Source organism: Echeneis naucrates, chromosome 18 (genome assembly GCF_900963305.1).
Source record: "Echeneis naucrates chromosome 18, fEcheNa1.1, whole genome shotgun sequence".
In the NCBI taxonomy this organism is placed as follows: domain Eukaryota; kingdom Metazoa; phylum Chordata; class Actinopteri; order Carangiformes; family Echeneidae; genus Echeneis; species Echeneis naucrates.
The window spans coordinates 8,307,463-8,334,242 of NC_042528.1; the positions used below are offsets into that span (position 1 = coordinate 8,307,463).

Sequence of the window (26,780 nt, forward strand, 5' to 3'; positions counted from 1 at the left end):
TGACGGTGGTAGTAGCTGCAGTATCATACCTAATTACCATAATATTATAACTGAAATATAATATTTTAAGAAATATTATCTGTGGGTTACATTATATTTAATATATGTATGTAATGTGTCCCATGCATTTGTATATATGGCTGTATTATCAATACAGCCATACATACAAGTTTTTAATAATTTTCTTATTAAACGTAATAATTTCATACGTTTTGTGAACTACTTTCACAATGCCTCAATCATATACAGTGTGTATCTTCTGGTAATAAATTAGTGATACCTCACAGTAATAGCTAATAATATAATAAGAAGTATCTAAGGTTACAGTGAATGAGATGGCTGCTTTGATAATTTCTTGTTAGTTTTATTATCATTATGAAGATGACATGGCTTGACTTCCCTTTTGAGGTTTCAACCTTGTCTTGACTAATTTGCTTCACTTTGCCCAGTGTCTGACGCCCCCCACCTTACGGTGGTAGAAATTACATCAAAATAAAAAGACAACAGGTGTTAGGATCCTTTACGTGCCTCCTCTAAGTTTTAGCATCTGAGAGTGTCACACAATTTGCTCATTAATGCTTCATGAAGTGGTTCCTCTTCAGAAAAACTGCAGTAGGTACATAATAGCCTCTGCAAAGATGGAGCGCACCTATACTCATCCCACATTTTCCACATTCACTCTTTAAATGTCCATGGACAAGGTGAAACCATGAGGACTCGATTTTTGTAGCGAATGGGAAAGGATGTTAAGCAAGGCTCTGCCATGCAACTGACACGACCTAACAGCTCAGCCAACATCTTTCCTTCCTTCCTGGACCCCTGATCCAGTCCCGTTTGTGTCTGAGCCTGCCTTGGTGTTCCAACTACCCAGTTCTGAATGTTTTTCCTGGCAATATTAATGACTGTTAGAGCCCCAAGTTAATAAAAAATAAATTACATAATCATCCATGTGTGCAACAGGGAAACAATTGTTTAATGAAATGTAAATCCTTGATATAATTTAAGGTTAAAAAAATAATTTTGCCTGTATGTTTCCATGGCATTACCTTATACAATGACAATCTTGAAATTGAGTTATGCATTTTCATGACAGCATATGCATGGAGGAGGATCCAGGTCTTCTGAATGAATGAGTGAGTGCACTCATGTCCTTCGCCCTGGGAACACATGGCCTCACAGTGTGTGTGCGCGCGCAGTTAGGAAGTAAAGCGAAAGCCAAACAAAAATTAAAATCCTACCTAATGATAGTTGCTATTTGTTCCTCGTTCTCCAGCACATCCACGAGAATTTAGGCACAAATACAGACAGGGAATGTTTAGATGAACTTGAAACTCGGCCATTTTATTTTAAATTAGAGGGAACCTTTTCATGGTCTTGATAAAACAGATGAACTGTATATTTGACAATATTTTTGCCTCCCAACATTCAGAAATTTCTGCTACTTTCACCCTGACAGTTTAGTCACAGTTGTACAATATTTCAACATCATACACATTACAAAGGCTACACGAGTGCAAAAGGAAGTTTTCCACTCACTACTTTCCATCACATAAATGGACATGATGAATTTGGGGAGGGGGGGGGGCAAAAATAAAAAAAAAATAACTTGAATCTTGCCAGATTCATGTTGCCTGCCACTCAAGTTAGTAAAACAAAGAAAAGCCATATTTTATTAAAGCAGTTTATGTCACTATAAGTTAAAATGAAATCTCACAGAAAGCTAAATTATTTGGTGACAGTTATTGCACAGCTATGTACAGTTATTTGAACAAATATCTAACAATACACTCTTTAAAACGAAGGCAGACAGCTTAAGACAACGACTGAAAAGTGGTTTTGACATGTTAACATTTCATGTCATCTATTGGGGAGAACGTGATCAGTGTTGGGAGACTGTACTCCTTTTTCTTGGAGGGTGATGCTGTCTCCAGTGAATCCAAATCTAGTGAGAACACCTTGTCCGAGGCCTCCACTGACTTTACAGGCTCCTTGAGCCAGTCTCTGTCTAAACCAGACCCCATGTGACCTGACATGAGGCATTCTGGTGTCCTCTTCCCACTCTCAATGAAAGAACCATCGTCACCTGCCTGCTGGGTCAGACCCTTACGGCAAGCCATATTTGGCAGGGAATGCACAATTCCACTCTTCAAGGAGGGGATGAGAAGCTCCTCATCCTCCTCACTTTTCATATCCACTGCTTCATCATCAAGGCTCAGCAGACTGTCACAGCTCGGCATTTCAGGAAGTGTTTCATGTTCAAGACTGAACTGGACTGCACTGCTGCCTGTGCCACTCGGGCTGTCAGGAGCCTCAGCACTGAAGGTGTCCCAAAGCAGAGTGGACCTGAGTAAGACTCCCTGCTGGCAGACAGAAAGGCTGCTGTGGTCTGTGACCGGAGTGACACCAGAGAAGTTGCTTTGGGAAGGAACAGAGTTCAGCAACACATTGTGAGGCCTCTCGGGGGATGCATGTCTCTTTATGCTGTCATTCAACTCAGCTGACCGTCGTATTTTCTCTGCTTTGTCTTCCTCCAGTGCCTTGCGCCATGAGCTCTTGACATCCAAAACTTGAGGAAACAGAAGCAATTTACTAAGTAGAACAAATGTTGGGGTATAAACAGTCCAACCACTTTGAATAGCAATTTAGAAATGACCACACGCACAGATAAAAACTAAAATACAAAACAGCTCATGACTTACTGAGGTTTTCAGGCGTACGTGGCAGCTGCTTCCGAGTAGAGAAGGGATCTCCTTGAAAAATGCCCAGTAGGTCCTCAAGGTCAAGGCCTTTGACCCGACCTTCTGTGGGGCTGGTTGTAGTTACAGCATCTGCAAACTACACACACACACGACTGAGTCTCTAAAATCCTCATACCTGAGTGTCAGTCATTTCTTCACACAGCACTTTTTAAAATGTTCAATTGTGTACCACAAACTTTGATTCTACAAGTTATTAGTATACCTGATCAGCAAGGTTATCACACTCCATGTCCATTATCTGCGCTTTTGTCCTCATGGTAGCCACCCTTGGATGAACACTGACCATCTTTTTCAAACTGACCTTACATTATAAAAAAAAAGAAAAAAGTTAGTTTAGTATGCAGACCTGGTGGACCCAAAAAAAAAAAAAAAAGAAAAAAGAAAACTGGATTGAATCCAGTAAACATGAGTACATCTAAACACAGAAGTTAGCTGAAATAACCTGAGCTGGTGGCCCAGGTGCAGGCTCCAGAGGAGGGGATGGAGGTCTGTCAAAAAGCCAGTCAAGAGAGGTATTCACTCGTGATGTTGCTTCAGCAATCACAACTGGACTTTCAGGTGCTGCAGGGCAACAGCTGTCAAACAAAGATTCTGAGGTCATTACTTGCATTTTAAAATCTGGGTAAGCTCTTTATTCCAGCATCTATACAACCTTTGTGTAAGAACTTGTGGGTATAAATACTGTCTGCTCCGTATCTGTCCGTGGCGATTTCTCTCAATTCGCCGCGGTCATCAGAGAGCATAGATGCTATAGGGAGGACTTGTGACGGACAGAGCATGGCTCAGGACTGTCCAGGTATCTGCCTCCCAAACAAGCACTTCAAAGTAATAGATTGAGTAATGTCAAGAATACATTTCCCTTTTCAGCTCCCAGGAGAGATTATTTTACCTCTTGAGGTTGGAATAATTTAAAACACCTTCATCTGGTCTACTTTCTGCTGGCTTCTCTTCTGGGGGAAGGGGAGAACATGAGCATTTTACAGACATATTGCAAGCTAATTTGATGAACTGACTGCATATAATTCTGCTTACCAGGAAGTTTTGCAGGGTACTGGGAGAAGATGCTCGTTCTGTAACCAGCTTCAACTGCTGGTTCAAATGATAGTGGCGCCATTGGTGAGAGGAAGCCCAGAGCCTAAAAGGATTTAATAAGTCAAGTTTTACAACTATGCTGTTGAGGGAAAGAATGCAACAAGGCTTATGATCTCCAGCACGGAGCGTTGCTGTGAAGCCGGAGACAATCTGATATGTCAGACTAATGTCTGACATATCCCTCAATGTTCTTGAGGCCAAAAGCAACTAGTTCCAAGGAGTACTCACTGGATCTTCATTCAGAAAAGACACTAGGGGTGTGACTTTTAGAGTATCCATCCACTTCTTGTCCCAGGCTGCCTCCAACCCTCTGATGGTACTTCGCACCTCAGGAATTTCTTCCTTGGAAATTTTCTGCCTGAGGGGAGAAAATAAATAAATAAAATAATAAAAAAAAAATAATTGGGAACTATTGAGATTATTCTTCCCATGGTAACATGTTTCATTTACCATTAAAATTCCCACACCAAACCTCTAACAAAAAAGGATGCATCTTCTTGATCAAATTAGTGTGATTAATGTATACCTGAGGAGCTGCAGGCTCTGCAGCATTTGTGCCATCTGCTGACATTTCACTTGTAGGTGCTCAGAACTGAGCTGAGCCTTGGGGGCATCTGACACACATCTACGCTCCTCTTTAAGGATTTGCAGTGCGTGGTTTGCCAGCTCCAGCACACACAGGAGATTTAGCTGGCCAGCCTCATACACATTCCCTGAGCTCAACTGGAAGGCACAAAAGACAAACACCCTACGATGAGATTCATGCAATTACTGGAATGCATCAATGTCGCCACACTACTTTCATATACATTTATGACTGGAGCAGTCAGGATCATATTGTGTAGTTATCAAACGTCCTTCCATTAGAAGCTTGAAATTATAAAGCATTTTCCTTCTTCCTCTTTCCTTTATTCATGTAATGTGGCACAAAAAGGTGAGAGACACATGAAAGCCTAACATTTAGTTATGCCCAATTATTCACTTTAGACTGAAGTCAAATCAAGAAGCTAATGTGCTGTATATCAATTAACAGCCATGTGTAGAGAGAATCAACAGAACCATTAGCTTTACTCTCACCTGATGTGGCAGCTGCTCAATTCTCTCTATGAGTCTCTTGGGAATTTTAAGGACTTGATCTGTCCCATCCAGGATATATTGGTCTACATCTCCTTTCAAAACACTTTCCACTGAATTCTGCTCCTCTCTGATAGCTGACAGCATTTCATCAATGGCTTTCCACAAGGAGCGCACCTTCAGAAAATAAAGTACTTTGTAATTTATTCATTAAAAAAAAAAAAAAAAAAAAAAAAAAAAAAAAAAAGAAGAGTACAACAAATGGCAAGATCAGCTAATTTGAAACAGCACACCTTTTTTTTTTATAATTTATGTTTTTCTTTTTAATATAGTAAGTTTTTTTTTTTCCATATTGCTTAAATACCTTCCTGAGCTTCTCTGCTGGAGGAGTTCCCTCCTGTGCAGAATCACTGCTGTAACGCCTAAAAGTAGATAGTCCATAGTTTGTTCACTGTGCCACAGAACCAAAAGGCATAAAGTAAGGGGCCAGAAAAACCATACATACTTCAGCAGCTCATCGTACTTGGTACCCTCTTCTCTGATATCCTTCACAGACTTCACCAGCAGCCTTCAAGAAAAGACAAACCAAAGAAATAAATAGAAGGTGGGGGGGCATCTTTAAGAAGCTATCCACAGCAGCAGAATCTGACATCCTTATGCTGAGCCAAGGCAAACATTCCCCACACAAAAACAATCTCTTCCACATCAGATACATCCTGAAAATGCTCCTGCACCATTATTTGACTGTTTGTGCACCCAGTTTTAATTACACTGATTGGAAACATTTTTGAGCAGCTACCAATTTAGCCTTGTGGTCATTGGGTTTACCAATTAGTGCACACGCACCCAGGTGGGGCTTGACACAAACATCCAATCATATACAATGTCAAAAGTAGTTGATTTAAAGCAAAGGTTTCCAACGCTGGTCCTGCATGTTTTAGATGGTTCCTGCTCCAACACACCTGATTCAAATGAGTGGCTCCTTATCAGACCTCAGCAGAGCTTGATGACAAGCTGATCATTTGAATCTGGTGTGTTGGGGCAGGAAACATCTAAAACATGTAGGACCATAGCTCTCCAGGATCGGAGTTGGAAACGTCTGATTTTAAATATTTTTTAGGTTAAATTGAAATACCTGTGGAGAGGAAAACTTATCTGCATTTGTAGAACATTATTTTTAACAGGTAAAAGAGCTCCTACAAAGTGATGGGGGGTTGATGACTAAAACGTGTATTCACTGACAGGTCAGTCCAGTTAGACAACCAAGGACTTACTGGGCTTGTTTCTGGTACTCCTGGAGAAAACAATCTTGTTCCACTGCAGTTTTCAAGAACCGTTTACTGATCAAGTTGAGTCGCTTCACAGCCATGTCAAGGGAGGAGGAGGGCATTGCTGCAGCTTCAGGAACCCAACTGTCATCTGACAATGACCACATTTGCGATTCACAACAAATATGGTTACGTGCAGTAAAAGAGCTTGGTCATTGCTGTTTCATTCTACAGCCCAGGGGTGAATTCTGAATGGGAACGATTTCTACTAGTTGTGAGGAAAAAGGAATTTTTATCTCAACTGACCTGTGGTGAATGTCTTCATTTCCTGCAGCATGACATGGTTGGCCAAATGAAGCATCAAAGTGATAAACTTTGGGCCCCCAGGGGAGAGAAACAAAGATGCTACCACTTTGGATCCTGCATTTGCCGTTTCATCCTGCACATAGTTAAACACATGACTGCAAATAAAACAGTATACTAAACAACAAAACATGCATTTATGAACCTCAATAGCTTTAGATGTTTTGACTCTTCATTGGTGATGTGCAACTATTGAATCCCATCTAGGGGCATTGTCATTTAGATGGTATGCATGTCTTATTCTTTATCTGGCGATTTGTGCCACTTTCTTGCCATGCTTACTTTTCACTTCTAGGGAACTTGGTACTTGAGGTGAGGAGAAAGGGGAACTGAGGAGCTGAGCTTGAGTCCATTAAATGTTAGAATAGATGAAGATGATAGAAACAACATCCAAATACAGCTTACTTACCATTATTTCTCGTAGCCAAGCACAGGTAACTTTACGGTACTCAGCATCTGCCTTGTGGTTTAAAACAGGCCAGCAATGCCTAACCCAAATCAAAGAATCCCTTTTAGTGACAGAAATTCTCATCTACTTTTTTAAGAAAAAGTAATAAATGATTTTATCTAAATTTACCTGTACGCTTCATGATATCGGGTTGGGTTGAGTTTTTCCAACAGGAAATTGGTGACTATGTAGAAAGCATCTTTGTTTGGTTTATCAAACATATTCCTGGTGGCAACAAAATAACACGGGGACACATTGTGAATAACTTTCCAATTTACTGTGAAAATAACAGTACATGACACAAGTTGCCTAATACCAGTTACATATATTGAACAATGAAATCAGACTCACGGCCCCAGATTGGTGTATTTAACGTTAATGTTGGTTTTGAAAGCGTTGGACGACAATGCCGCTTCAGGTTGAAAACCCAGTCCGAGAAGAGCAAACCACAGGTATTTCCCATTCTTTTTCTGTAACGACACCGGGTTGGCCATAACTCCAAGATGGGTAGAAGCTGTTTGAATATCCGGTGGCGAGAGATCGAAAATCAAATTCGGCGAATATTAAACTTCTCGCCAGCTAGCTTCACCGCTAGCCACAAAGTTTGCTGTTAGCGTTAGCAGACTTAGCTCTCGAACTCGTTTTGAGTTTGTCAGCAAAAAATTAAAAACCCGTGAAAAGATTTAGGACTCCCATTGAGCAGGTGCCGATCTCGCAAAGTCTGCCTCAGATATAGCCACGTTTAAGAGTACATTTGTAATCAATAAATATTATGAATTCCTCTATCGGAAGCAGGCACTCACAGCAACCTGAATGCAAACCGCCAATTTTTCCAATCGTCACCCGGATGTTGTAAACAAGTACTTCCGGTCCGTCAGTGACTCCGTTAAAGCTGACATTGGTCGTTTTTTTTGTCACGTTTAACTTTACCTACTTTCACTTGGTGTTATATGTAATATCCCATGTATGCTAGATATAAATAGAAAGTACCATTTTCCATGTGGGGAATCCTTGACCACCAACTTTACATAACTGGTTGGCAATATAATAAGAAAATTTGCCAACTTTAAGATGTATCTTTAAATTATGTACACATTTTTACGCAACTGTAAAAATATTCATCTTACATTAAACTAAACCAAAAATTTGTCTGGGGCTTTGGAAAGGATTGGCATAACAAACATGCAATACAAACGTAGATGGAGCATATTTGAAGTATCCTTTTTATTATTGCAGAACATACAATTATTTAGGTCTTCACCACAACTGATCAACCAGAACTGAGTAATAGTAAGAAAGAGGGTTTTTTTTTCCTAATAATATGCATCATTGTAATTCTTTTAAAACCAGCTGGCAGCAGTCTCCCACCTTTGATGGATCAGACACTGATGAGTATTTGGAAATCTGAGAGTTGACACCCAAAGAGCGAGCCAAGTCCTTGGCTGTTTGGTCTGAGGCCACAGTGGTTCCCAAGGCCACCAGCAGCCTAAACACTGCCTCCTTGTCTTGTACCGTCTCCAGAGCTCTACTGGCCACAGAGAGACACTGAGCCTTGGCCTCAAGATCGGGTTGGCTGTGAAGACAGCCAGCGTAATTAAGCACCAGAGTGGCCAGGGCGATGTGGATGTTCTTATTGCAGACGGTGGCAAGGTCAGCAGCACGTGAAAGCACTACTTCACGTTGGGCCATGAGGAGGGTTCGGCCATGCCTGCCACTAAAGCAGTTACACAGAGTTCGCAGTGCCAACATCTGATTGGCAGGACGCCCCTCAGGCCTCATCAGGCTCAACAGGTGGTTGCACAGCTGGACTCCCTCTGCCTCTCCACATAGACTCTCATTAACCTGTGGGTGGCGGACTGCCAGCCTCATAATGTCCAGGACAGGAAACACTATGTCTACAATCCAGAGGGAAGGAAAGGGTAGCATGATTAGTGAAGAGTAATATACTGGCAAACACTTAATGACTTTGTCGGATACATCAAATCGATGAGCAATGAAAACTATGGAAAGAATGAGACAATCACTCAGGTTAGAAAGCTTGTTGCTGTACCTTCAGGCCAGTGGGAGGCCTTCCACAGTAGGTTGATCTGTTGGATGTTTGGAGAAAGTTCCGAGGAGACTGGCCCACAAACAGATGCCAGGAGCTTTTCAAGGTTTTCTAGAATTTCCTCAGAGAGCTTGTGCTCTTGAGGGGCACCCCCATTAAGCTCCTTGAGCTTGGCTGGTGAAGAAAGAACAAATTACTTAAATAGACACAAAGGAACCTAAAATTGTTGTCATTGTTTCTCAACTAGCACTACCCATTTCAAACCAATGAGAAAAGCAGGGGAAAACAAATAAGACCAAGATATTTCAAAATTTCATAGTTTTAACTGTTCTGACTTTAGCAAAAATATTCCATCCACGTAGGAACCCATCACTGATAGTAAAAAGTGAGAAAAAGGTTTGCCTTTAAAGCAGATTTTATGAAAAGTGTTAAATTCTCCAGAATTGCTAAAAGGGAATAAAGTCATTCAATACGTTTTCTCATTGACATCATCTGGATGTATAGATCTTAAAATGTATGTATCTAGTTCAGAGTTTAAGTTTGACTGAGAAGACTCTACATAGACATGTTGTGTGTGTGTTCTAGCTTCTTGAATGTGCTATGAGTTGGAATCAAAACCTTGCCTTGTCTGGCAAAACAAAAATTTGCAAAAAATTGGACGGAACATATGGATCTTGTGACACTTGACACTGCAACTGAATCAGCAGTGTTATGTGGACTGTGGCAGAACATCATCAAGCCTGTATAATGCTTACCAATGATTTGTGTAGTATTGGCTTGCTCGAAAGTTACACCATCAGTCTTGGGGAAGTAGATGTTGGTTGCTGTCTGTCTGATGGCTGCTGAGGAATAGGCACCTCCACCTGCCAGATAAAGAAATATGAGCAAATATATCCAATGAGCGCAAAATTTAGGATTAACCACCTGAAAAGAAATTGCTACTGACTCATGCCTTTTCCAGACAGAAGACCAACAACTGACATGAGCCTGTTTTTCTACTGGGCCCACTGTTCATGTGTTGCTTGAGCAGTTAAGGTGAGGCAAATCTCGTGATTTAAGACATAAATCTCATGATTTCACTTTCTCAACAGTATTTATTTATTTTGTCTATTGCTCAGGTTGAAGTGTTCAAAATTCATTGGTGCCTTCGATTAGTAACTCACCTGTAAAGGGATCTGCCACACCCACAGGGGCACTTGGGTTCGGACCAGTCCCTGGGATGTAGCGACCAGAACCTGTGGAATAAAAATATAGTTGTTTATCTGTGTAGTGATATTCAGAGTGAAACCCGTTTTGTAAAGATATTGAACCTGTGAAGGGATCAGCTCCAAAGCCTGGCCTGTCATCAGAAGATCCAGGGATATACCGAGCTCCTCCTGTCAGATGAGGAGAAAAAACATTTTATGGATAACTTAGTCAAATAACACTGAAACCGTTGAAGATGCAGTCTAGAATTCGCAAGTAGAAAATCAAGCTGTGGTAAATATCTCTTGCCTCACCAGTGAATGGATCACCACCAGCAGGCTGGGCTGGCCCCACTACATGACCTTTGGTGTTGTTTATGATAAAATTGGCAACCTGGTCGAGGAACATGGGGTTGAGATCATTCTTCTGCAAGAAGTTGTGCGCTGTTAGCCAGGGGTCATCTGACACATTGTAAGGCAGCTTCATGGATGGTCCTCCCTCATTCACATCGATGGTAAATACGTAGTCATATTCCTGGGTGAACATAATTATTCATCAATGACTGCTCTCGTGGCAGGTCCTGTCCTTAATACTAGGCTTGTGACTGTACCTTTCCTTCATACATGACACTCTTGGAGGTCTGTTGATTTGAGCCTCCCACCACATCTCCAATCTTCACCCAGCGGCCATCATTAACACTCCAATGATACGCCTCCACTTTCTGCCCATCTTTAATAAGCCGTGTCTGTCCGTCACGATTTCCTAAAGGAAGTAAGCAAACAAACTTTGAAAGAAATGGTTTTCTTATTCTCTTCATCAGAAAACAGAAAGTGGTGTGAACTAGTAATATTAGATCCAGAGACTTTATACATACACATATATATCTATGTCTGTAAACACCTGTTTTCTTACCAGGCTCATTAAGGTGTTCCCTTCCAGGAAGATCCTCAAATTTTATGTCTCCAAGATCACCTGTCTTGGGGTCAATAGTGGCTTTAGAGAGCTCATCTTCAAAGGCTTGTAAGTCCTCTGCACTAGCCATGCGGTCTTCAGCTTCCGTAAAAATACGGATAATGCCATCACTGTGGGCAGGGTTTAAGATTTTAGTTTCCCCACAAAACTATTTGCTATTTCAATGGTCACCTGCAAATTTGTATCATGCTGTGTACAGCAACATAACAATAATGTGTTGTCAGAAATGCAAACAATGAAATGTAGTACAAAAAGATTTTTAAATATTTATGTTTGACAAATGGAGAATGTACATGATCAGAGAAATGATTATAGACTGAGCAAGCCAATGCATTTCTGTTACCTGGCTCCAACGGCTATATCTCCATTAGGTAGAATACAGCAGCACCAGACAGACTGAGCCGGCAGGCAGATAGTCTGAAAGCACTCTCCCTTCTTCCATATCCTCAAAGTCCTGTCCTCACCTGTGCTTACAAAGTCTGATGGAGAAAAAAAACATTGGTCTGTGGTTAGAGGAGCTAGGACTGACAGGAAAACAGATCGATGCTGATTATGGAAATATCCAAGCACCCTTAGGTAGTTAAACTCATATTGCAAGCCTCTAATTAAAAAATGTCACCAGCCTTGAACAATTTACATAAATAAACACACCTTGGCAATTGGGGAAGACAGCTAAGCTGTAGATGTAGTTGGTATGACTGTAATAGACCTGAACACATTCACCCGTCACCAGCCATCTTCTGATGCTGGTGTCATTGCTACAGGAGAAGAACTCAGTGTTGCTAATTACTGCGAGTCCTCTCACACAGTCTTCATGGCCTGAAAAGGAAGAGGAAAAAAAGTCATAGCTTGGAAGCATTTAGTCCTTGAACAATCCGAAAACTGTCCTTACTTAATCTGATAAATTGACATTATTAACAGTTGTCACCAAAGAATGTCTGGATTTACCATTTAAATTTTTTATAATAACTGCTGTTTTACACTCCACAGGGTTTGTTGGCTACACTCAATTGAAATGTTTGAAATATCTTGAATGCATGCATGTCAAAAAAGAAAGACAAAAGATTAATATACTTACTCATGTCATCAATATGCAAACATACCTGTAAATGTTTTCTCACATCGTCCAGCTTTCCAAAGCTTTATGGTCTTATCTGCTGATCCAGAAAGCATCAGACCTTGTTCAGGTAATATGACCACTGCCCACACTGCTGCAGAGTGGCCCTGTAGCAAAACAAAAGTTGCAATCATGAAATCAGGATCAAACCAAATGGAAAAAATGCATATGCATACTATGCTCAATGGCTAAGGATGCCAACCATCTAAAAGATACCTGCAAAGTCATCATGCACTTCTCATTGAGCCAGACTTTTGCTGTGGTGTCCCAGGAGCCGCTTAAAAGTGTCCCAAACTTCCCAGATGACAGGGCGCAGACTGAGGATAGTTAAAGTTAGAAAACTTGATACGCCAATCCATGGCATGATATTCAACAACAGAGCAAATGTGAAAGTTAAGTCTGAAATCTACTGAGTGTGACTAGTAGAGCGCAACTCACCTGTATTTTTGTGGCCCTTGAGAGTGAACAGGGGCTGCGGTTGGTCCAGTGAGAAAACACAAATGTTGTTATCGTTCCCACCTGTGGCAATAAGTCCTCGGGGATATGTTTCACTGGGTGCAATGATGCATACACAGGATACAAAGTTTGAGTGGCCGGACATGCAGTGCATCTCTGTAAAGCCATTGTCTGGGCTGTCATGGGGAGGGGGCAAAAAGTAAAGACATTTTCAGTGGAGTTGTTTGGAGTCAGGGACGAGCACTAATACATCACTGATAGTTGGAAGAAAATCCACCACACTGACTGCCAGAACAAAATACATGAACGTTGGTGAACTTCAGCAGTAAATCAGCAATGGCGCTGCGTAAACAGTTGCAAATGAATGAATGACAAAGCTAATTTTAGTACATGCTAGCAACGAGCTTAATAGCTAACTCAGCTAACATGCTAACAGGAACTTAAAAAAAAGTAAAATAAACTTGAGTCGGCTCTGTTATTTGTTTTGCTACCTTCCTTGACCGGAAAATCTTTCCCCAGCAAAAGGCGAGTAAACTCACAGAAATCGTTGCCGACCACCACAACCCGTGAGTCAGGAGCAAGCTAACAGTAGCTACCTTGAATTTGGTACCCAGACTCTTCCGGTTCGGTCTCTAGACACAGACACGAAAGCTCCCTCTGGAAAACCAAAAGCGGTAAGTCCTCTGACGTCCATTTCGTGGCCCGGGATAGAGCACCTGAGTTTGTACCCATTAGATGATGCCATTTTGCCCCGACAACACAACGAAACTACCACAGCAGTGTTATGCTAAGCGGCGTTGCTGTCAACAAACACCGGCCGCTATCGCTAGCGGAAGTCGAAATACGTCATTGACATAATTAACCCGTCATTAAATTAATGTAACATCATTTAATCTAACTAATATTGCAAAAATAATATTGAATTAAAACACTGAAGTCGAAAATGTGCATTCAGCTATACATTTAAAAACCGAAAAGGGAACGAAACAGGTGTGTTTAGCAGGATGGACCACAGGGCGGCAGCAGACGGCTCTCAAGCGGCGGTGGTGCACTGCGCTGCGGCCAGTCCGCCGCCCACCTGTCCGCTCCTGCTGCGACAAGCTGCCGGTAACAGCCCGGATACAACGGGAAACCGGAACTTGGCAGGAAAATGAAGGCCTAAAATTTGACTGAAAAAAAACGGTAACAAATTAACAATTAGCAAGTCAGAAACCTAGCATACATTCTGAGCTGATGAATAAATATATTGAAAGATCTAGTTGATCTATGGCATAGACGACCAGTAGGCAATATGTGTATGTACAACATGCGCATGCAGCATCAAGTAGCAAGTACTTTATTGTGTTGAATGAACAATTTTTCATTCTATCTATTTGTATTATTATCATTATTTGAAATTTATTTGGCTATCAATAACCATTTTCCCATCGAGAACTCTTTTATTTGTAACCGGAAATGTAGTTTTTTTGAATTGCAGGCAACAAACAAACTGGTCCCGTCCAGCCCACAGAGGCTCGGATGAGGAAGTAGATACGCGGATAAGTGCGCTAAATTGGAGAGCTACGAAAAGTAGGTATGTTTTTTATTTTAATTTTGAAATGATGAAATCGTGACTGCTGACTGTCCTAAGACCGACTGCCGTTCAGTGTGGATATGAAGGTCAGTTAAGTGAACGAGTTTAGCCCGCTGAGCTTAGCTAACAGCAGAGCCGGGCTATGGAGCCGAGCCCTGTCAGTGTTATCACCACTGTGACTGATGGAGCAGGCCAGGCTGGATGTGAAGGGGGATTTCATTCATTTTTTAGTGATGTGAACCCGGTTTGTGCTGCTTTAGAGGGGCTAAGATCAGCATCCATCCCACATGTCTGTGGAGGAAACAGGCTTGTTTAGACACCTGCTTTCTAACTCAGTGGTGAGGCTTGTGTTTAGGTCTGATCTAATCATCATTTCCAGCAAACATGTATTTCTGTTTTTGTGTGACATCCTTCATTTGAAAAACATCATTTTAATATCTACATATCCATATCCTAGTTGTCCTAAAGTGAATATTTGCATGTGCCTTTGTTTATTGTGATCTGGAGGTGTCCCAGAGTCCCAGCAGCCATGAAGCTCAGATTGCATTTTGTGGTGGACCCCATGGGTTGGCTGTGCATCAGCATGGTGTTTGGGATCTGGCTCTACAACACGTTCTTCATTCCGACGCTGGTTCTGCTTCCTCACTACAATGAGGGACACATCCCCTGGGCCACAGTTGTTTGTGAGTGACCTTGTTTCCACTGGATCAGCTCCTTGTTGACACATGTGGGATGACTAAAGGAGGTGTCTAACCTATTTCTGAGGCGATGCTGAAAGTCATGGATGACTTTGGATTAAAAATGCATGGATCATGTGCTTTAACAAGATAAAACATTGTGCATTTCTTCAGGTTATTACATGGCATCAGGACTCTGTATAGCGGCCCTTGTCAGAGCTTCGACAGCAGATCCAGGTCGCCTTCCTGTGGACCCCCACATACCTCACTCAGGTGCAGTGAGCAGTTTATTCTTTATAAAGAAAAACATTGCCACCTCTTAGTGTTCCAGTGTGACAGTCCATGTTTTACCGTTTTCCCCTTAAAAAGGTGATTGTATTCTAAATGGTAATATCCTTATCATTGCATCTTATTGTTGTCTTTTTGTGACAGAGAGAGAGCACTGGGAGCTGTGCAATAAGTGCAACTTAATGAGACCTAAAAGGTCCCACCACTGCAGTCGTTGCGGCCACTGTGTACGCAGGATGGACCACCACTGTCCTTGGTGAGGATATACACTGTACTTATACTATATCACAACTTACAGCAAACTGAAAACAGTGTTGAAAAAAACAAACAAACAAACAATTGTATGAATTCCAAAATTCTGATGTCAAAGTTATTCAATCCAACATCAGAGTTCACACAGCATGTCATTTTCTGGACAGTAACATAGTCAACACCATTATTGACCCATCTTCTTCTTTCTGTAAAATGATGGCACATCAGCTTCATATCATGTCATATGTGGTTCTGACTGCTATACGTTCAAGTGTGGAAATGAAGGCCAGTGAAGTGAACTGCTGAGCTTAGCTAACAACCTTAACAACCATGTCATGTCATATGATATATTATGATAACATACTTTTATTAACAAGGATTACACAAGAGCACTTGCTAAATCCAGTGTAATTCCAGGATCAATAACTGTGTGGGAGAGGACAACCACTGGCTCTTCCTGCAGCTCTGTTTCTACGCTCAGGTCTTAAGTTTGTTCACTCTGGTGTTGGACTTCTGTCAATACTATTATTTCCAGCCACTGACAGGACTAGACCAGGTATGTTCTGCTTGACTATAGTTAAATGATATCCTCAGTTGACAGAGAAATGGTTTAGAGCTTACAGACTACATCTCAGAAATGTGCAAATGTTACTGTCTTTATTTGATTATCTAAAGCATGTGTGTGTTCCGCCACAATAGCTGTACTAAATGCTTTGACATCAATAAGAATCAGGTAAATATTTGACACAGATAAGAACATTCATATGACGGTGTTGCCCTTTTTCTTTGTTAGGAGAAGTTTACAACACGACATGAACTCGCTCTGTTGCGAGTCTCAGCACTTATGGGTGTGGTCATGTTTGGTGGCATGACAAGCTTGTTTTATACCCAGATGACGGGCATCCTGTCTGTGAGTACTGAATAATGACCAGTGGACTCATTATCTTCTCTAGTGATGTTAATCTAGTTATGTCTCCTCTCCAACAAGTTGGCGCAATCATATACAAGCTCGTGCTACTATTTAGTAAAACATAAACATGATGTTTGACCAACTGACAGCAAGTTCTGTTTTTTAAAAACAGCAGGCGGCAGCAAATGAAGCTTCACACAGATCAATAGACAAGAAATGGGAGAAAGTCTGTGGAATGTGTGTGTGTATGCAAGTGTGAATGTAAAACATGGTTTTTGTTTTATTTTTTTGTAAAAGGACCCACTTATTTTGTATTGACTTTTGCTTTTTCTCCTTCCAGGATACTACCACCATTGAGAAAATGGCTCAGTTCTCAAATGAAATGTGAGTCTTCTTAACTCAGTCAGTTTCCATTCTTCACATCATGTTAATCTAAACTAACCAGCTGCTGGTGCTAACGTAAAACTGTGAAGAGAAATATCAAAGGAGTCTCAGGCATTTCAGCTGCACTAGAAAGAAAATACGCACATTTTCTAAAATGTAATTTTTCTTTTATTTGACCTTTTCTCTCGTCATTGCAGATATGGCTCAAAGAAATCCTGGCAGTGGGCACTAGCTGAAGTTTGTGGCACTCGCTGGAAACTTCTGTGGCTCATCCCGCTCCGAAGCAGGCAGCCGCTCCAATCTAGCCACCACTTCCGCACCCACGTGTAGGTCGGTAGCACTACCCTACCTCCGGCCTGCATAGATGGTATGGGCTGCCATGATGAAAAACTGGATAGACACAAAATCCGTCTGCTCGCCTTCAACATCCTCTTTTGTGCTATGGGAATAGGGCGGCAGTCTTGGTTTGTCTGCAGATTTAAAAAAAAAAAATATATATATATATATATTTTTTATTTTATGCAGAGGCAGGTGGGGGTGTGTTATGTTTCATTTATTTATTTTTTAATTTTTTGGTTTTCTTTTGCCTTTCTCTCCAAGATCCAGACTGGCTGTAAACAGGGTCAAGAATCACCTTTGAGAGTGATAGAAAAATAGCTTCTTCTTCTTCTTTTTTTTTTTTTTTTTTCTACTCACTGTGACTGCTACTTTCAGCATTTGGAAAGCACTATTAATGGCTAATTGCATCAGCAGGAATGGAAGTCTTCACTTGAAAGCAGCTGGCAAAAGGGACCCCTCTCAGGTTACTTTAATCAAAATAGCCTTTACTACTGACCTTTAATCAACTACAGATGGAACAAGGTTAACTCCAGTGTGTCTGTTGGAAAGGCAATTTTTTGTAGAAAGTTTGTGCCTTGTTTATTTTAGCTATGTCTGTTTTTTTGGTTGTAACGCATGAGCAGTGCTTTTGCTTTATGGTTTCTGGTTGGTGACCATCAGTGTTCAGTGATTGTTTTATCTATGAAGTGATGTTTTATGAAGCATGGCCACAGAACAAAGTAAATGTGACTATTGATGACATGTGATCAGCCGGGTTACGAAGACATGAAGTAACAAGCAGATTCTTAACACGTCAGCATATTATGGTAAAATAATCCAAATTTAGAAAGAAGCTATACTATTAATCTTAGGCTGTATCTGTTTATAATCAAATCTGTTGTATAGCCAAGTTGTCTTTCTGAGTAATACAAACATTACTAGGTTGGTTAATATCCTGAGCTGCTGTAAAATCTTTATTGCAGCAGTTCTTTTATCACATGCTGACCTTAAAGATCACTTGAACTTCTCTCTTAATCTTTCAGAAGAATTTCTGGGAACATTTCTGGGAAGTACATACATTAACTTTCTTGATCAAATTTTCAACGATCAAACATACAGATACAACTCTCATGTGCAAGCACTAAATATGATGCTTCAGCCAATAGTGGATTCATTCAGCTCAGCATTAGACTGACATAAAGACTCACATATTTTTAGATGTAATTTTTTTTGTATGGATTAAATGAATAAGGTATAAAATGTTAAGCAGTGAGCTGCAGAGCTGTTGGGAATCAGACTGTTAAGACGAAGCCAGTCTAGCAGTTTTCCCTCATTAGCATTTCCAATGCTAAGCTAAGCTAACTGTCGCTTCTTATACTCATGTTAGTGTCGCTTCACATTTACCAAACAGACATGAGTGGAGTTATCAACCTTTTTGTCTACTACTTGGTATGAGAGCGAATAGGAGCGTTTCCCACAATGCCGAGCTGTTTTTTTTAAAGCAAACTGTTTAGTTCAAACTTGCTGTATCAACCTCAGCACATACAAAGCTCTGGCACAAATGACTCTCATTTTCTACTGCTGAATAAAATCATTGGGGGTTTATATACACGTTAGTGCTGCAGCTGGCATATTTAGGACTTAAAGGTGTCTGAAATAGTAAACCAACACAAGCAGATTTCCATACTTGTGGCATACAGCTAGTCAAGACTTGACACAGCTCTGAATATATATTTATGGTGACTTTTGCCATAGTTCTGTGGTACTGGTTAGATATTTTATTAAATTCTTTAAAAGGAGAACATGGATCCGTGCATAATAATTCTAGCATAGTGTGGTTGTCATTGTCTGTAATATATGGCAACCCCTTTGCTCAAACAGTGTGTAAATCAAGCTTTCTACATGTTACCACAACAATACCAAGTAGTTTTAAGTGCCTGTCTAGGTCTTTTTTTTTTTTTTTTTTTTTTTTTTTTCCACTCATCATCATTTTTGGTGTCCGAACAAGCCAAAGACCGGGGAAAATGTTGCAATAGTCCGTAAGTGCATGTTTCACAGATTTTCACATGAGCATCTATCTTGGAAGCAAGTCTTCACTTGAAGTTATTTTATTTGTCATGTTTTTTTTTTAATCATAATCATTGTTTGCATTTGCATGAATGTGTGTTGATAACTTTGCTCAGTGGTTTTTATATCTCAGATTCAGGTTCTTGGATGTTTGTGTTGTTAATGGGTGGATAAATGTGTGTGATTGGCAGTAAAAGAATGGGGTACTGAGGAATCTCATCTACAATTTATTTTCTATCATTTTGAGAGCAATAAGCATAGTATGTGAGTAAAGCCATCTTCATTGTTACAGCAGTAGTGAAAATCTGATATATATTAAGTATACAGATTGACTGGTTTCACTCCAGGTCTGATTGTCAATTCTTAAATAACCTCTGCAAAAATTATACTTTACTAGCTGGTACTTTTAGTTGCAGCATGTCAGCCACAGGACCTCATGTTGTTATTAACAGGCTAACGGAAAGCCTCAAACTTATTTGATGAGCTGCTAGGGACTGGAAGTGTGAATATTTCAGAGAAACTGCTCACTCTTTTCCCTCCACAGTCTCTTTCTGGCATTCCCCAGGGCTCTCTGTTTGGACCTGTGCTCTTTTCACTGTCCATTCACGTTTCTTAATTTTTTGTTGCTGGTGTTTTTTTTGTCTTGTTTTGTTTTTTAAATTTTGGGAATTGTGTTTTACAGCTTTATGACTTTGATTCAGACCTCAAACACTGGAACAGTTGACTTTTGTGAATTAAAGGAATACATCATCAAAATGTCATTTGTTTGTTTATGTCTGTAAACCCCTATGAAAAAAATTTAATAATCCAAGTATATAATTGTGATTATATAAAATATGATAGATGTAGGTATTCATATTCAAATAAATTAGATTCTGAATCCATCTGAGATTATTCTTTTCTTGTTTTTCCAATTCGTTTAGCAACTTTTGACTACAACTGAAGCTTTTATTTATCTGTCATCAAAAAAAATTACCAAACAGGACACCTTCACTCTTGTTCACCTACCATATACTGTGGGACACTGATCAAATGTAGTTAAAATGTTAAGTTAAAAAATTAAAATACATCTCATACCAACCATACCAACATGCATTGATGGTATCTTAAGCTGAAAATAACAGATCAATAAATGCCAACATATGGAAATAGAATGCTTACACTTGGACACTTGGATTCCTTTAATGCTGTTATCACCAGTGGACTTATGTTATGTTCGTGGACAAAACGAAAAGTGAATTTTCTGAACGTTTCATTAAGATCTGTGGGAAAGAAACTTTCGGGGAGGATTCATAACCTGATTGTAAGTTAAGGCACAAGTGTGCAGTTTTATTTGCTGCAGTTATAGTTCCTCTTGCATAATAAAATTATAGTAATAATATAGTAGTAATAAAATTAAGCAATCCTTTGTTTTTTCATGGTAAAAGCTGATTATTTTGTGAACTTGAGGAAACGAAGCATGGTTTCTTGAGCTTGAAAAATGAAGTTGAAACTCAAAGTAACAAAAAAATTAACCTGTGATTTTTGTGATAGGAGCATAAAAAGATAATTGCAAGTAAGACCATTTTTCTGCTTCTATACCCATAACTCTAAATAAAACCACACATTCATGGTTTGACTGTTTAATCCTTTCTTACTGCAGTTTGTAACGAGCTAAACAGTGATGGAAGTGAAAATATAATCAGCAAATGAAATATATTTTTTCAGAAACATAAGCACCAGTTCTGCATCCTGTATTCATTTTCTGCTTCCTTTATTATTATTAGGATGTCAAAATCTCTCTTGCATCTCGAAGAATTACAGATATGCAAAGTCTTTTAAATGGAATAAAACATGCAAAGTACATCACTTCAGCCAATATTTTATACCACCCATATGATAACACTTTGTGCTTGGTCCTGATGAAACTAGATGGAAGATGGAGAAACCAAGCCCAGTTAGTTTATGCAAAAACAGGTGAAAAAAGCTCCTTGCATATAAAACTGCATTTGTAATTTTTTTTTTTTTAATCAAACTGTTTTTCATAGTTTCTGCTAGCACTAAATGCGCCAGCCAGTTTCTACATTCCCAGAGGAAGAAACAATATTGAGTGAATACAATAGATTCAATATCTGCATCACTGTTTGTAATAAAACTATGTAGTATAAAAACCCCACTATGCTTCAATGTGCCTGGGGTGAAATTTAATTTGCCAGTCTGAGCTTTAGGATGCTAAAATTAAAGGAGTCCAGTCTAGATAATAGCAGCCTGGAGCCTCCTGGGTTCAGTGTGCTCTTAATCTCCCTCAACTGGTTGGTCAACTGAACTAATTAAATAAGTGACCACCTGCTAGTTTTACAGTCTATGACATCTGGCTGAACAAAAGAAATAATTAGCCACATGCTTGATAAACATAAACTACGCTTGGAACAGTTATAGCTCAAGAACAAGGCTGTGTACCTGTCTAGGATTGGGGTTAGTGGCTTGGCGTGTTCTGCTGCCTTTTTGCCAAGCCTAGACAAGGATTAAGTCTGCACTATGGAACATACAATTTCAGCTCACTAATTATTAGCACCGTCATCTTACTTGGGTTTCAATCCATATGGACTATATTTCCGATTTGATTTGATGATTAGGATCACGCCCAGGATTAATAATATTTTGCTCTGATGCCTTTTTTTCCTGAGGTGGATATCCTGGAGACAAAATTTTGCTGGGCAAAATGTGTTGTGACTGGATTTGGTATTTCTCATCAATTTGCAGTACATGAAGACAATCTTTTCGAAAATTTCATTTGATTGAGGAAAAATATGAATATTAATATATATATGGAACAGTTTATATATATATATATATATATCAGAGCCTGATTTAATTAGTCGGACTCAATAAGTCATTTGAGTGGGTTGCCAGTGGCAGGTGTCTTCTACTTTCTTCTATTTTGAGGTCCACAGCTGAACTTTCTGAACATAGAGGCATTGATTTGCTTATTGATTTTCAAATAAGCTCTATAGAAGAAAGTAGAAATCCAATTAAAAGTTGAACTTGAAACTGTTAATCCAATCAAGACGATGAAATGTATCGATTTTGCCCTCAAAATCAATAAGGTCTGCGCAGCTCTCATGTATGAGCTCAACCCTCGACATTTTCCTCTCTCTAAAGTCATGGAGCACATGTTATACCATATAATGTTTCAGTTATATATTTTTTTCATTTGTTAAGCCACTTCTTTTCATTCAAATGACCATATTCTTCAAACTGTGTTAACCGGGATTGTTGTTTGAGATCGTTGGGCTTTCATATATCCATTATATTTAACCATGTTGTACAAAAGTAATGCAACACTTTCTGTTGAAATAAAAAGAAATATAAAGAATGATTTTGGATTTGATAAAGGATATATTTCCATTACCCAAACATTAATCAAATATGAGGCAAACCTATTTTTTTCTTTTTTAAATATTAAATGGTTTTAATCCAGGTATAGTACATAAGCACTACTGAATAAACATTTTCAGAAGTCCCTCTTGCTTTCTATCTCCGCTTCGGCCTTGGTTTTTAAGAATCCTTCTGATAATGTTAACCACGGTGTTCTATGAAGCTTCCTATTTGTTGTCTTTCATCCTCCAGAGTAATATTCATTTGCTTGATCAGCTGACATTTGCCTTCGATAATGAGTGTAGAGTGTTTTATTGTTCCATGTTTAAGAAGCAATTCAATTAGCCAGCTCCTGATTAGGCTCCTAATTCATGCTTTATTAAAGTCAGATGTAGTGGAAAGGTCAGCCCTCCACTGGTACTTATTAAAGCAACTATACAGAGCAATCAGCTGCAGGATAAACATCATGTATGGTGTTTTCTCTACAGGTGCTCACTTAGTCCTCACTCAATTAAAAAACATTTTCACAGCTAATGTCTAAAATTTAACCCTCAGTGCTAAAATATCCTGACTTCTGACTTTCTTCACAAACAACATAATCAAGTGAGCTCTTTGTATTCCATTGCACAGTTTTTTCCTTCATCTACTCGTAACTAATGCTAAGTAACTTGCAAAGTCCACCCACCGTTGTGGGGAAAACCAGCTGCCACCGAGCGGCCCCAGTGAGGAGGATTGGAATGTGGCAGGAGAGAAAAGGTCTTTTCAGCTGGAGCTCAGATAACATTTACATGGACACGCCAAACATCTTCATTCATGGATCAAAATACAGTTGCTTTTTGTGGGAATTTAATGCAAAGGTTCTCTCAAAAACTACTTGATTTTTGTGACTTTGTTGAATGCTAATAGAATGAGCCACCTTTGAATAAGTCCAATCATTTTTACTGGCATTTGATAATCTTTTCGCAAACACAGCATGCAGGAGTCAAGAGGCTTTCAGTGACCTTTAGTTCAGAGCCACAGTGATACCAAGCTGCCCTGGCTCTTTAGAGAATAATTGCCAGCACAGGCAGGTTTTATTACTCACACAAAAACAGGTTCATTGAGGTTGAAACATAGAGATGTTTCCAGGCCAAATGTCAGAACTGACCCACAATCAGCTTGTTTCTGACTCAAGCCATAATATACAGAACAAAAAAAGGTTAAATACGATGTGAATATATTTGTGTTCACATATTTTACATATAATTTTTGAGTTGGAAAACAAGATTGTTTACTGTCAGTACATTTGTAGAAGAAAAGTCTAAAAACCTAAATATTTGTTTTTGTTTTTTTTTCCCATGGTGTTGTCATTCATTTCCCGATCCCCTGTAACTTCCAGCACTTTGTAAGACAAGTGTAAAAGAGGGAGAGGGAGGGGGGCAGGGGGAGGAGGTTAGAGTAGGAGGGGGATGGTGAGGGTTTCAGGGTCATGGCTCTTGTAATTACCACAGTCAGGTTCAAGTCCTTGGTCAAGCTGTTACTGATTTTTTTTATTTTTTTTTCCCATAATGCAGCATTGTCAAGAACCGGCCTTCTTGTGGCACAGCATGCCACCACTGATGCTCCTTTGATTAGGTGTCTTGTCTTCCACCAGGCTGCAGCTGATGAGAGCCGGGATCATAGTGATGGCAGGGAAACTGACAGAGAGGTCCATTAAATGGCAGCTTTGTTATGATATGACGGCCAGGACGTGGTGGATGGTAAGTGGAGAATCCTTCGTCATCATTTCCGCCTCTTCATTTGTTGCACTGGATTTAGACATTTTTGGAAAAACTTGTCTGAAAACTGTTGGTCTTAAACTGTGGACCCCATCTGATTTGGCTACCTGTCATGATCTTTTGACAGCCTTCTCAAAACTGTCTTGAGCAGAGGCGCCATTAATTACTTTTACAAATTGTCTGTCTCTTCCCAGGTCAGGAAATGTGAACACAACAGCAGTAATTAGCCTGTATTGTGTTTTGCTTTTAGAGTTTATTTTATTTATTTATTTATTTATTTTTTAACAGTAATTAATTGGATTCTCAAGGCCAGCAGCTGTAAATCTGACCGTTGAACTGTTACAATTCAATTTCACTCCCTGGAACTATGGACTGGACTTTAAAAGTGATTTTTTTTAAAGAGATGAATAATGTAAAGAAGTCCTCAGTGTCCCTTAAATATAAAAGCGTTCTTGAAGTGCACCTCTCAGTGCACCCTCTGCACTGTTGATTTGATAGTGTCGAACAAAGAGCCCTTGTCCAACCCGCGCCTTTCCCATGGTGAAGAGGCAACTCGGCTGACATTTCTCTCGGAATATTTATTTACTTGTCAGACTACAGGCGCGCTTTTATTGTGCTTCATCTCCAGGGTTTGGGCTGAGGTTTGTCCGTCTGTCTCCATGCAGAGGAGGCCAAAGAAATGAGCCTTTCTCTTCAGGCCGTGCTGCTGCTGATACCTGCTGCTCAATTTTGTCCTGCCTTCAGTCTTGTTTTATTCCAGTTGCTACATGGCGGCGAGGCGTGAATGTCTCAGCTTTTATATCCGCAAGTTCATATAAAGACAGACCTTCAGTACTTTGGAGAATTCAAGAGGGATCTCAACAGAATTTCAGCGAGCAGGGGACAGAACATGATGCGAAGCACATCATGGGCAGAACCAGCAGTTAATTAAAAGTTCATCTTAAAGGTTAGATTAGAAGGATTTAGGCAGGGACTTCCTGATTGGTCTTCTAATGAAAAATTACTCTATATTATATTATGAAAAGCCCAAAGGAAATAGTGCAATTGGTGGGAAACAGAATCACACTGACCGAGGCGGCTATAGTGTCATTATCACTCTTGAAGAGTGACTACACTAGACTAGACAATGCTAATTTTAATGACATAAAAAAATATGAATTAAAATCAGAATTCTCTGACAAGTCTTGCTTTGGTAAATTAAATGGTAAACACGCTGATATAATTAATAGTAGTAGGCTATAGGATTAGATATAGGTGATCACTACAATGGCAGTATTGTGGTATTGTTGACAACAACAGCTACTTTCATCATGATATCACTATTTTGTCAATGCTGTGTCAACATTTTCATGCTTGCCTGAGAAATTTCTGATGAGTAATTAGGTAGCACTTGTTATCATTATTATCATTATCACATTATTGTGCTGGCTATTGCCATGTGAGTTTGGACGTTCATTGGATGAACTGGCCTTTACTCTGATGGCGACTGCCTCAGTATGGAGTGGTTCAGCTTTCCCAAAAGTGTTTGTACACCCTCTGTGGTAAAATTGCCACTTTGTCACTGAAACGTGACCAGATTGGAAGGTACAACTCCAAAACCTGCAAGACCTTTAATTGAATTCTCTTGTGGGTCTCGAAACAAGGAACTAGCAGTCAAATTTGTATCCACTTGGTGGCGGCAGATCCCCATTCAGAGGGATCAATCTATCCAGGCTCCTGCCATGTGCATCATTACACTGGTATGCTATAATGTTGGATAAATGGAACCAGAGAACTATGGAGTCATTGTGTGAGATAGTGAACTAACCTTTTATGGTATCTCGCCCATTGTAAAAAAAAAAAAAAAAAAAAAAAAAAAAAAAGGGGGAAAAAACTGATAACAACAAAATATTCCTGACTGAATATCTATTTTGCTTAAAACCAGAAAATTGCTTTGTTTCAAGGCTGCCACTTAAAGACTTGGCACAACAGCAGTATGAGACTGAATCTATCCTTGAATAAACTTATCCTTGATAAGCACTTCATAATCATCTAGACAACAACTCACATGACCGCACACCAACTATGTCATTTTTAAGCACTGTGTATGCTGCGCTCATGTCATGATCGCACTCAGTCAGTGATAAAATAAGTCCGTAATTCATATCTTCTTTTGGTGTTATACTGGCATAGTGAACACTCACAAGCTTCCCCCCTTTAAATGTCAATTCATTATGACAACATGATCTGCCCTTGCTGCAAATACTATTACTATTACACTGCAGTCATTTATTTCTTAATAATTTCTGACTTAATAAGCACCATGAAACAGATATACTGTAACAGCAACTAGATCAGGATCTTCAATGTAATTCTTTTCTCGAGTATATGACAGATTTTGTGCAATTGCGTGGTTGTCAAAGAATTGGAGAGTAAA

At 39.7% G+C, this 26,780-nt stretch overlaps 3 protein-coding genes and 1 non-coding gene across 9 annotated transcripts; 1 reads left to right on the forward strand and 3 right to left on the reverse strand.

The window, feature by feature from the left end:
- Positions 1-1,293: 1,293 nt before the first annotated feature.
- Positions 1,294-7,826, reverse strand: haus6 (HAUS augmin-like complex, subunit 6). Its single transcript, XM_029526487.1, has 16 exons — positions 7,356-7,826; positions 7,134-7,229; positions 6,966-7,044; positions 6,500-6,632; positions 6,200-6,344; positions 5,431-5,493; positions 5,290-5,347; positions 4,929-5,102; positions 4,378-4,574; positions 4,080-4,209; positions 3,792-3,894; positions 3,649-3,709; positions 3,202-3,334; positions 2,962-3,060; positions 2,700-2,835; positions 1,294-2,566 (listed from the first exon to the last, which is right to left on the reverse strand). The coding sequence occupies exons 1-16, from the start codon at positions 7,496-7,498 to the stop codon at positions 1,845-1,847; spliced, it is 2,472 nt and encodes an 823-aa protein (XP_029382347.1). The 5' UTR covers positions 7,499-7,826; the 3' UTR covers positions 1,294-1,844.
- LOC115059348 (small Cajal body-specific RNA 8) lies at positions 3,439-3,569 on the reverse strand. Its single transcript, XR_003842205.1, has one exon.
- Positions 7,827-8,317: 491 nt separating the features above from the next.
- Positions 8,318-13,587, reverse strand: plaa (phospholipase A2-activating protein). 2 transcript variants are annotated; one of them, XM_029526499.1, is made up of 14 exons: positions 13,378-13,587; positions 12,764-12,957; positions 12,542-12,642; positions 12,312-12,432; positions 11,860-12,027; positions 11,552-11,687; positions 11,149-11,318; positions 10,847-10,998; positions 10,551-10,770; positions 10,362-10,427; positions 10,215-10,286; positions 9,807-9,914; positions 9,055-9,225; positions 8,318-8,899 (listed from the first exon to the last, which is right to left on the reverse strand). In XM_029526499.1, exons 1-14 carry the CDS (start codon positions 13,524-13,526, stop codon positions 8,331-8,333), a joined length of 2,397 nt encoding a protein of 798 aa, XP_029382359.1. In that variant the 5' UTR covers positions 13,527-13,587; the 3' UTR covers positions 8,318-8,330. The 2 variants fall into 2 exon arrangements, with proteins under 2 accessions (XP_029382359.1, XP_029382360.1); XM_029526500.1 differs by lacking the exon at positions 10,362-10,427.
- A 270-nt stretch (positions 13,588-13,857) lies between these two features.
- zdhhc21 (zDHHC palmitoyltransferase 21) lies at positions 13,858-20,041 on the forward strand. 5 transcript variants are annotated; one of them, XM_029526262.1, is made up of 9 exons: positions 13,858-13,963; positions 14,259-14,354; positions 14,862-15,037; positions 15,206-15,304; positions 15,464-15,575; positions 15,989-16,127; positions 16,365-16,481; positions 16,822-16,865; positions 17,063-20,041. In XM_029526262.1, exons 3-9 carry the CDS (start codon positions 14,884-14,886, stop codon positions 17,193-17,195), a joined length of 798 nt encoding a protein of 265 aa, XP_029382122.1. In that variant the 5' UTR covers positions 13,858-13,963; positions 14,259-14,354; positions 14,862-14,883; the 3' UTR covers positions 17,196-20,041. The 5 variants fall into 5 exon arrangements, with proteins under 5 accessions (XP_029382122.1, XP_029382123.1, XP_029382120.1 ...); XM_029526263.1 differs by having other exon boundaries at positions 14,259-14,350; XM_029526260.1 differs by having other exon boundaries at positions 13,863-13,963; positions 14,243-14,354.
- The last annotated feature ends 6,739 nt before the right edge of the window (positions 20,042-26,780 follow it).

What these genes read in the sequence shown, in the direction of transcription:
- haus6 (XM_029526487.1), bottom strand. Translation starts at nt 7,498, where the DNA reads ATGGCCAACCCGGTGTCGTTACAGAAAAAGAATGGGAAATACCTGTGG. An exon ending in AATGAAGACATTCACCACAG is followed by an intron (nt 6,345 to 6,499) that starts GTCAGTTGAGAT and finishes GGTCATTGTCAG; the next exon opens with ATGACAGTTGGGTTCCTGAA. An exon ending in ACGTACGCCTGAAAACCTCA is followed by an intron (nt 2,567 to 2,699) that starts GTAAGTCATGAG and finishes TGTTTCCTCAAG; the next exon opens with TTTTGGATGTCAAGAGCTCA.
- plaa (XM_029526499.1), bottom strand. Translation starts at nt 13,526, where the DNA reads ATGGCATCATCTAATGGGTACAAACTCAGGTGCTCTATCCCGGGCCAC. An exon ending in AGTGCATGATGACTTTGCAG is followed by an intron (nt 12,433 to 12,541) that starts GTATCTTTTAGA and finishes GTTTTGCTACAG; the next exon opens with GGCCACTCTGCAGCAGTGTG. An exon ending in TGTGGCAGATCCCTTTACAG is followed by an intron (nt 9,915 to 10,214) that starts GTGAGTTACTAA and finishes TTTATCTGGCAG; the next exon opens with GTGGAGGTGCCTATTCCTCA.
- zdhhc21 (XM_029526262.1), top strand. Translation starts at nt 14,884, where the DNA reads ATGAAGCTCAGATTGCATTTTGTGGTGGACCCCATGGGTTGGCTGTGC. An exon ending in CCCCTGGGCCACAGTTGTTT is followed by an intron (nt 15,038 to 15,205) that starts GTGAGTGACCTT and finishes GCATTTCTTCAG; the next exon opens with GTTATTACATGGCATCAGGA. An exon ending in ATGGACCACCACTGTCCTTG is followed by an intron (nt 15,576 to 15,988) that starts GTGAGGATATAC and finishes GTGTAATTCCAG; the next exon opens with GATCAATAACTGTGTGGGAG.